Source organism: Cottoperca gobio, chromosome 15 (genome assembly GCF_900634415.1).
Source record: "Cottoperca gobio chromosome 15, fCotGob3.1, whole genome shotgun sequence".
Taxonomy (NCBI): Eukaryota; Metazoa; Chordata; class Actinopteri; order Perciformes; family Bovichtidae; genus Cottoperca; species Cottoperca gobio.
Window position 1 is genome coordinate 7,356,501 of NC_041369.1, and position 10,891 is coordinate 7,367,391.

Sequence of the window (10,891 nt, forward strand, 5' to 3'; positions counted from 1 at the left end):
GCAGGAGCGAACAAATTCACAATGGCCTCTGTCATTGTGAGTGCGTGCTCCCCATACACTGCGAACTTTTGAACCACCTCTTGACCACAGCTTGAAGAGAGTTGAGACAATGGTTAGTAAACACACTGGAGTGAATGAAGGGATTAGGTATTAAATGACAGGATGTGCTTAAAGAGGGGCAGGTGGTGGTTGAGGAAGGTCCAGCTAAGCCTAGCTGGAGTGGAACATCATGCATCTCCACGTGGCTTTTTTTCTCCATTTCCCCCAACTTCATGCTCTGTCTCTATTGCTCTGGATCTTTCACACGTGTCCTCCATTAGCTCATCTCTTCCCGTTCATTTCCCTCGCTTTCCATCTCATCTCTCCATTCTCTATCTCTATTGTACTCTTCTACACAACCAGAGAAGCCTGCTCCTTAACTCAGGCCTCAGACAATTGACATTCATGAGGTTGGACATTCCGGTCCAGCCCCATTCATATGTACAGTAAGCGAAAGGACAAAAGCCACCTCACACACTAAAGAGCCCATCCCTCATGTAAAAGTTTGCAGAAGAGCTGGGTAAATCTCTGTGTTTCACTATATATTTGGTTTATACGATGTAAATTTAATACACGTTGCAACGTAGAAAATATGGTCCTGTTTGCAGCTAAATGTGCTGTGATGTGTTTCCTTGAGTAGATCTGATTTGGTTTGGATATTTAACTTGCCAAACTAAAGATAATCCTTCTTCCTTCACAGGAACCCAGAAAAGCATGGCCTCCTCTGTGTTTCCAGTGGTGCATTGTGGGTAGGAGTGAAAAGCTCCTCTCATCGGGGTGGTAATGAGTTTCTGAGCTCCCACTTGTCAACACAATAAATCCACATTTTATATCCGAGGCCCAGGCAGCACCCTCTCTCCAGTTTTCACATCGGCGAAGCAACACAGACTCAAGAACACCATGCGGAAAATATTTATGACTACGGGGTGAAAATACACATACAATGAACTGTACGACAATTACAAGATAAGCAATGTAAATAGAAAAAAACAGAGTATTACATGCTGCAACAGACAGATGAACAAATAAAACAGACAGCTTGACGGGCATTATGTGTTTTGAGTATGGAGGCAGACTGGGAAGGGCGTGTTGGGTTTTGGGATTACCTCATGCACACGTAAGAGGAGAACCCTTCCTCCAACTGTGACTTAATGTGAACCAAGTCAAAGTTTAATTAACACCTATCTGCGGCACACCCTTTATTATTTTAATTCCCTTTTCTGCTCTCTCTTGCGTTTGTTTGCAATGTTTTTCTTGTGTTTTTGACACATAATTGTTAAATTCACTGAACAATACTGGATTTGATATTAGTATACATGTTTCATTGTTTTGTTTTTTTTACATTACTTTAAATCTGGAGACCTGAATGAATCAGGTCAGTCAAATCAGATGCTAGCAGAAGAAAAGAGGAGTACAGTGACACTGTAATAAGATCGATGTCCAAAGCGGCTCAGAGACATGTGTTCTCTGCATTACCTCACTGTTTACCTGTCCCAGTACTCACAGTAGTTTGGCACGACACTTCCACCTATTTATATCTCACTCCACTTGACAAGTATGTTCGGCTGCAGACTGCTTTAGAAGGAGCGTGTGAGGAAAGCTGGGTGTGAGTGTGAAGTCAAAAATCAGTTACTTTTTATTTTACTAGTTTACTAGAACTTTTAGTGCTTTCATTGCTGATTACATTTCAGGTTTTCTATCCAGACTATGTTGTAATTTAAAGAAAAAGAAAAAAGAGAATACAGCTCTATTCATGGATCTCTAGCCATGTGTAAAAGTCATCAGGGCTCTGTCTTTGTTACCGTTGAAAGACCTCAGTTACGACCTTTTATCTGCAGCTGTGGTGTCAGCTAAAAAAGTGTGATCTTGATTAGATGCGAGTCGTTTGCCCATGTGTTCTCATGTATATGATGTTAAAGTCAGAGCACTTCTGTGTAATGAGATCCCACACGACATCTGTAGTCCTTCAGTATGAATTGACAGCCATCCATAGGGAACATGTTATGTAACATAACCCTTTGCACTCAACTTTATACCCTATAAAATATAATATAACAGGTGTGCACCTGTTCGCCTGCTGCACAGCTCGCTGCTTCCAATTCGACCCCCAGAGGTCTCTGTCCCTAGCCGAATTAGCTTTTATCCATCATCCAATTACTTTATGTAGTTGTTAAGGCACTGATTCTGCAAAAATAAGCATCCAATCCGAAATATTTATTCATACTTGGCTGCTTTGTCAGGAATACATATAAGAAAAAACTATTCACAGTTTAGCAAACAAACATAAGAACATTATATGTGCATCTACATAGAGAGGAGTGTCCGTAAAATAAAACATATAAATAAATAAAATAAAATAGCAAATTCACAATTAAATTAGTACAGCCCCTTATAACACTGGTAATCTAAAATATATTATTATTAAAAGTAATTACAGGAGCCCTGTATACTTTTTACTTTTACTTATATTCTTATTATCCTTGTGTGGTTTGTACTCTTACCTGTCCTCTCCTGTGTTTCATTCTCATTGCTGTTGATGCTATGATACCTGAATTTCTTTCAATTAATAAAGGCTTATCTTATCTTATCTTTCATTATCCTGTCTTGCCCTTGGTGTAGGGTGAGTGGCAGTGGTTTGAGCCAAGAAAAAGTAAAAAAATGTTTTTCAACCAATAAAGGAATATGCAGCAAGTAAGCCTTTCTCTTCTCCTATAATATAATACAATTTGTCAACCTGTATTTTTTAAATAAACAAGCTTTATCAGTAAGGGTTGCTTGTAGTAAACAGGTGGACTCACCTTCTTACAACAGACTCCAACAATGAGTGAAAAGGACGTAAAAGACAGACATGTTGAACACAAACAAATACAAGCCCAGAGGACAGCGAGGGTACAAAAAGGCCCCTGACCTTTCTATTGTGGGGAGCTGTGCCCTCAGAGATGAGCCAGCTCTACAGCTGGAAGGGTCAGCAAACGCACAAGGTCAAGCCGACACGGTCCCGCTATACTCAACATCAAAGACAAGTCCAGCGCCTGTCATGCTCACTCTGAGCCGGGTTGAAAACAGCAGCACTAATCCCACCGACCGCTCTTTCTGAGAGGACAGAGGTCAGCTGGATGTACAAATCCTAACAAGTTCATTCGATTGTTGCAACTCTCTAAACCAAAAATACTATCTTTGATGTGCGTGCCCTTTAGACCGGTCTTGTGTTTTGATGAATAGGGAAAATAATGCTGCTGAATATGCCCTTTTAGTAAACACTTTTAAGGACGCTTTTTCTTGTTTCATGGCAAACTGAACATGTATAGTTAAAGGAGAACTAATGTATAAATGAAGTGTCCATGAGTCTTAAAAATGACGGTCTCCGCAGTGATTTAATCGGCAAGGAACAAAACTTCAAAGTAAAATTTTATGAAATGCTGAAAATGTTTGCCAGCCCTATAAGCTTCTTAGTTAGGGAACTTTAAGGTCACAGCTTTCTAATGGGAGAAAACATTATTATGTATGACTACGGGAGAGCGTACTGATGTGTGGACGGCCAGTCACTGGATTACTTACCTACACAAGTGTCCTTTTGCTCACCCCGTCTTTGAAAGAATTTTAATGGAAAGATACCAAGGCAGATTTTGGAAATTAGATTATCGGGCAGCTGCCCACTTTTTAATCTCCTCATGACAGCTCAGAAATGAGGAGCCTCTTATCATCTGTCATTCCTTCTAAATCCCATGTGCCCCTCGACATATACACCAACTGCTTTAAAACCTCAGGTCTCTCCTACCGTCATCTTAATTTTGTCTGTTCTTGTAATTGTAGGAATGTGACAGTGTGCTTTAGTACTTTGGTGTGTTTACCTACATTTAAATGACTGAGGCTGATAAGTTTCACCCTCTAATTAAACAAGACTGTCTGGGTTGCTTGTTGAAGACGCAACTTATTAAACCAACAGCTGGGCAGGAAACCAGATAAGGAGCCGTTAGCGCTATCTGTGCTAAATTGGTCCGCCTCAGTGGGACGTTTGAGGATTAGGGGAACATGTCTGATAAATAGTCACCAGAAGAAGAGAGAAGTCAGCAGATGAGGTTTTGAAAACATTGCATACTCACTGATGTATGCTATTAATATAAAAGCTACTTAGCTCATTTAGCTCATGGTAAAAGGACGTCGTTAGCTTATATAATAAAAAAGTGAAGAATACAGAAACACTCAAACTATCCCAATATATATTAAATACGTTTATTCTAATAAGACACATATGGATACTTATAACCACTGAGAAGAAATTAAGAAATTAACAGAAAATAAACAATTATTTCAAATAAGAAATGTAAAAAGATTGGTTTTATTTCTCAGGTACATACAATTATATGACATGAATGTCCATGGAATTGTCAAATGCAGCCACATGCTATAGGAAACTTTAATTACAAGATACATATTTACAAATTAAGTGTAATAATTGTGTTATACATATACCATGCACCGTTTTGTACAGTTTAAGTTTCATCCATTGAATTTTGTTTTTGTTTTAACACAACAATCAGTGCACGGATGCATTTCAGTTTTATTGCTGCTTCTTGATGATGATTAAGGGTGTTGAGCTCAAAGACCAGTTTCCAAACAGTTTAGAAAGCATTTTCCACATTCTCTCTGCGCTTTCCCAACAGTTCTCACCCTGCCTAGGGGATCTTAGCTACACCAGGGTCATGACCTTCATGGAGGCTGGCTGGAACCGACGAATCTTCTTCTTCAGGGCTCGGGAAGCTTTGATGCGGCAGGCTGATGGCTCGGGGCGTGGGAGCTGCTGGAGGGGCTGTCCAGCTGCGGTGGGCCCCAGAGCAGCCTCAGCCCACACCAGACCTCTCTCCTCCTGGCTTTCCACCTGGTCCTCCTCGTCCAGGGACAGACTGCTGTCAGAGTCCGAGAAGGACTTGAAGCTATGGCTCGACTCGCTATCGCCAAAGCGGTTAGTGGTGTTATCGCTCAACTCCCCCTCGCTGCTTTCAGCAATGGTGGAGTGAAACAGTGAGGCGCATTCGGCCGAATACTCAGACTCACATCTGGGTGGGTAGTGGCAGGACATGACCAAGGCTGCTGGAGGGTATCTAGCATTAAGATTGTGGAGGAAAGAGTTAGAGGAAATGGAGGATTTGAAGGTGAGAGGGGGTCCTATCCACTGGCCTGACCTGGCACTCATACTGTGGACCATCTGCATGCTCCCTGGTGCCTGAGCATGGGGCTCTTTTGATCTCAGACGCTGAGCATACGAGGCCTGGAGCATCTCCACATCAGATGGCCATTTGGCAGCCCCCTGCCTCCTCTTCCTTTGCTCTGTAGGCTGCTCATACTCCAGGCACTGTAGTCTGCGACTTTTGCTGGACTTTGTAACAGCAGCGATGGGATGTGGCTTTGGGTGGACCTTGTGGGTGTACATGAGTCCCGGGCTACAGTGGCTGGAGTCTGAGCCTGAGCCCTGTCTGCGCTCCTCTGAGTGAGTGACCGTACATTTCTGGGTCACTTTTCCTTTTCCTGATCTTCTTGTTTCTCCCTTGGTTACACCATTGGCCTCTCGGGTCCTTTCGCCAGAGGAGTAACCATGTTGCTGCCTCATTGCTCGAGGCTTCTCGCTGCTTTTTCTTCTCAGTTTCACAGCTTTGGTTTTACGGTCTCCCTGTGTCACCTTGACCCTCTGAGATCCGGCAGGAACAAATTTGGCATGGACAAACTCAGGGGAAGCTCTGTGACCATGCGTGAACCTCAAAGCCTTGACTCTCCTCTGTGCTGGAGCTGTGGGCCATCGCTGATCTTTGCCTGTAGCCCTTCCTCTCTTGTGTCATTGACTCCGGATAATCCCCACATCTATTCCCTGAATTACTTCTTGCTACACTAGTATATTCTCCTTGGGGTTTACCATTCTTCCTCAGGGATAAAGTGGTGATCTCATCAGAGCTGTACTCCCTACTGGCAGCAGGATGGGAGTATCGGTATGAAACCTCCGGGGCTCTCACTGACTGATTGTGGCGTGCGTTATCAGCTGGCTCTTGGATGGAGAATGTGATGCAGTGTCTCTTCTGGTGGATATCTCGTGGGGAGATTTTTGTGGTCTGGGCTGGCGGAGGCTGCAGCACAGACACCTCTTTCTGAGACACTTCAGGAAATGCAGTTAAAACTTCAGTGGGCCTCCTGTGATAGTCACTGTGTGTCTGCAGAGTCTCTGACTCACTCTGGATTTTGCTCAAGCTACGCAGGAGAAGCTTGTCAATATAACCCAGGGTTTTGGTCTCATAAGTCATTTGTGCCCTCTGGTGGGTGTCAGAACTGTTCACAGGGGCTGCTTGGCCCTCTAGAGGTCCAGCTGTGGCTGGCTCGGCCCCATGGGAAAAGATTGGGCTCTGGAGAGCCACAGCATGCAGGGGGCTAGGGTAGTGGTACACTTCCATCCCACTGCGGGACACCAAGTTGCTATGGAACTTGGGGTCCACTGTAGAGGTCTTCAGGTTTGAGCACACTGAGGGTTTCTTTGCATCCACAGATTTGTAGTAGCTCAGTCCTTGAGCCATCATCCTCTCAAGATCACCTGATAAACAGAAAGAGAACACAAAATACTGATTAACCTTTCAAATCACTTATTGAAAAATGGTTGTGTCTAGACGGTAACCCTAAAATTACTCAACGAGAAGCCTAACCTCAAGCTTCTCGCAAGGCTAGGCTTGATTTGTGAAACTCTAGCTAGTTGGTTGGGTTTTGGGATTGACCTCGAATATTTAAGGATAGAATAGGTTGTCGGGCAGCGAGTCTTGCGAAAATGTTATTATGCAGCAAAATACATGTTGTGTTGCTAAGTAACAACAGTTGCATGGTTTTCATTACATACATAAGAGTCTACCTTAAATGAGAGATTAAGAGATTTGGTTACCTGTTGACACAGGCCTTGGTCGAGCCTTTTCGGTGCTTGCTCGGATCCTGCTGCTGCCCAGATGGAGGCCTGTGGCCCGCGGAGGGTTGGGCTGGGTAGTGCTCTCATCAGCAGAACGCCGGCGGCATACGTCTACTTGCGATGGCGGGCTGATGTATGAATTAGCAGGGCTCATGGGAAGGAGGAGAAGGCTTGTCTGAGAGGATGACAGACACTCGCTGTACACAGAGGTGCAGGAGTTGGACAACGAGCAAGAGCCACCATCGCTGAGCTCATAGAAACCTGGAGAGAGAGCAGTTACACATATTCCTACATGAGTATTTTTCTCAACATCATGTGATAGCATCTTGGGTGGATGCCTAATTACTTGTAATAAAGTAAACAACCTTAGAGCTTATTGTGCTAGTGTTTGCCTACACACCTGAACTTGGCCTGCTGTCACTCTCCAGCTGCTCTGTGGAGGCCTTGCTCACATCCAGCTTCAGCTCACTGATCTGTTGATCCAGCTGGTGCAAGTGAGACTTAAGGCCTACATCCTGTTTCCGAAGACGAGACTGTAAAACAGACAACAAACAACATTTTAGCCAACCCCCCAAAAGTATGTGTGGTACAACCTAAAACAAATGGAAAGTCTTATTTGATTTTCTTAAGAAAAAGAGGGAGTTCAAAAATGAAAGGTTATGCAATAAAGCTCCTCATGCACACACATACATGCAATTACACTGGAATTCTCTGTACAGGTAAAAAATTAAGCAGACAATTCACGTTAGCAATGCTGTAATTTCCTTAAGAAAAGGCCTGTTGTTCGGATAAAAGATGCTCTAATGTACAGCCATCAGAAAAACAAAGGCGACTCAGCTGTGGCTGATGATTAACCCCAGCAGGACATGGGGGAGCATGGAAGAAGCAGTGGTGGGTAACTCATTTCTCCCCCACAGCGAGGGCCTGGCCATTGTGTAAACTAATAGAGGAGGAAAGCTTGGGGGTTGGGATGAAGGACTGTTTGCTTTGCAGCTCGAGCTGGGCCTTTACTGTTACAGTGGCTCTTAAAATAAGGTCTGGGGGTCATTGCCTGCAAAGTGCACCATTTCACAATGTTCCATTCTCTCTAAGATCAAGTTAATTTGGCTGACTTCTATTTAAAAGTTCTTGGAAAGTGTTTGTGGGCCATTAAGGCTATTTCTAACTGGTAATGTTTTTTTTTAAATATGGGGTGTTGTGAGTCTGCACCAGTTTGCACGCAATGTAAAACACAATTTAAACCATATGTTGTCCTAGCACTTTACAGCGTATCTTTTGCCCAGTTCTACTTAAAGTCAATCACAGCACCTTAACCCCTGCACTTCATGTAAACGGTTCTAACAGCAGCCTTCAGGGGAAAAGATTGTCATGGAAAACTCCACACAGCCAGTTGTCTTGAACAATCAGGGGCCGTCTCATGACTGACTGTCATTCACAGCAAATGAACCACCTTAAAAAACACAGCACCATTATTTTGTTATATTCCATGGCATTAGTGGTTAATGATTGAGATTTGCCCCCCTGCAGTGTGCACATGCACTGTGTGCGCGCACATACACAACTCAAAGTCCTCTTGGTCCTGCAGTGAACCTTGATTTATGACACCTATCCTACTTCCTACCCCCAGCTGAGAGCATGCAAGTGTGACTGCTAATAATTGAAGACGGAATGCACATGAACATCAGCTGACGGACTTTATTCCAAGGACAATTAAGAAAAAGAAGTAAATGAGAATGTGTGTCCCATCGCTATAAATAAGAATTATAATAAAGGATACACATATTATGGTGACACAAAACTACTGCCTGCACATACATGTCCACAGAGAGGTATTTTAATGATTCTGTTTTATGTTTTTTTTATATAAATTGCTTCCTACCAGCTGTTGCTTCAGGGTTGTTAGGGTCGCCTCAAGCCGCTGTTCCTCAGCCCCCATCATCATGGGACTCTCCGGGCCTGCATGCACAGCAGTGACCGGCTCCTCTCGGTCCATCCTCAGCGCCCAGCTCACCATGTCGCTCTGCCTGTCCTTCAGGAGATGCAGCTCCTGCAGCCCGGCCAGAGCAGCCTGCAGCCTCTCCCCGACCCTGCTGCGATCTACTCCGGCTGCAGCGCTCATCATCCCCACACAAGACCCCTTCCTGCTCATGCTGGAGAACAGCGTCCGGGCATATCCAGAAATAAGAGGCTGTTAAAGAAAACGTCCTTCGTTCAGACTAGTTACTGTTTCGCTGCTGCTGCTGCTGCTGCTGTTGACCAGTTTGGTTTATAAACTACCTGTTAGAATAAATGTTGAGCTCAGAGGAGAGACTGAGCTCCTCCCACAGACCAAACGGCCCTCCTCCTTATTGGCTGGCCTGGCCTCTGAGTCCCAATGAACATCTGGTACTAATCCTCCCCATTCAAGTCCTCACTGAAGCTGCCCAGGCATGTACTAAGTTCATCTGCATAATACCACATTGCATGATGAGCATATTATTATGTTATTTACACTATTCTTTTGTTGTTGTTATTCTCTCCAGTAGTAGCCTAGGTTACCCTGAGATATGTGATCAACTTTGAGACTATACGTGATTTCAGGGAAAAAATATGGGAAGTCCTCTCATTATAATCATGAAATAACCACTCAAATAATAAAAAAAACAAGACAATTGAAATACTTGAAAAGCATATATTTAGCAGGGAATCCATATGTGTTGTATAAGGATTGAGCTTATGATGAATATATTTGTATTGTTGTCAATATAACACAACTCCTCGTTTCAATACTATTCCTAAACAAACTCATTAAGAAGTAGTTTTCTATTTTTCCTTGGTTATAAAGACTGTGGTGGCAGTAGAGAACAGTGGATAGATGAATGACCCCCCCTTGTGGTTGTAAAGAATACCACCATTTGTTGACCCGCACATGGGTTAATGAAGTCAGCTACCTCTAAATTATATTAAAATTCGAGCTCTTTAGAAGCTCTGTGGTGGAGGAAGTGGAATGATTGAGAATCATTTACACTTTTCTAAGATTTCATAATATTTTGGAGATTGTGGCAGAGCTTAAAAGAAGAAGTTAAAAAAAAGAATTAATTTTGATATTGCACCTAATTTAATGTATTCATAGCCTACTCAGGGCTGGGTGTGGGGGCGATGTCTGAAAATGTAAACACTTACTTTAAATGGTTGCTAAAAGACCATTTATTTAATGAAAGTTCTCTCCAGAACCTAAATCCAGTACTGAAGAAGTACTCAGATATTTTACTTAAATAAAAATACCACAATGTAGAAACTGTTACAAGTAAAAGTCCTGCATTTAAAATGTTACTTAAGTAAAAGTAATAATAAATCATCATTATTTATTGATCAATACCTCTGAATTGTAGTGGAATAGAAGTATAAAGTATCAAAGGACAGAAATACTCAAGTAAAAGTAGAAGTACCTCAAGATTGTACAGAAGTTGAGTAAAGTACACAGTTACTTTCCATCATTGCCTAAGTCATTGTACTATGGAACGTATGACGGTACAACTGTAAATGAAAATAAAGACTTTTCTGCAAAGATAAACTTTAGTGATATTGTGTTTGAGGATATGTGTGCCTAAATAAAAGGACACTGCAAGTAATTAAAAACTGTGTTTGATGTAAAGAATGTCAAGGTCAGCTGCTGCATCCTTACTTTAAAGTAAATTAAGTTATTTAAAAAGGATGACATATTTATTTGGATGCAGGGCTGAAATATTTTAGTAATAAAGAATCAATGAAACTAGTTTCTTGTAGGTCTATGCTTAGTCATTTTGTCACTGATTACATGACTCATGAAATCATATCACTGGTCTCATTTGTTCATCTTTTTATCTCTGTTGTCCTCCTCGCAACAACATGACTCACTCTTCTTTTCTTTCCACCTGAGCTGTGCTTCATCCAAATGAG

General features: G+C 42.5%; 1 protein-coding gene across 1 annotated transcript; it reads right to left on the bottom strand.

Moving 5' to 3' along the window:
* Positions 1 to 4,300: 4,300 nt before the first annotated feature.
* On the bottom strand, positions 4,301 to 9,208 carry dact2 (dishevelled-binding antagonist of beta-catenin 2). Its single transcript, XM_029449169.1, is given in 5 exon segments — positions 4,301 to 5,782; positions 5,784 to 6,613; positions 6,953 to 7,234; positions 7,374 to 7,506; positions 8,853 to 9,208. Coding segments are annotated over 5 exon segments (2,568 nt in total). The 5' UTR covers positions 9,123 to 9,208; the 3' UTR covers positions 4,301 to 4,729.
* Between the last annotated feature and the right edge of the window lie 1,683 nt (positions 9,209 to 10,891).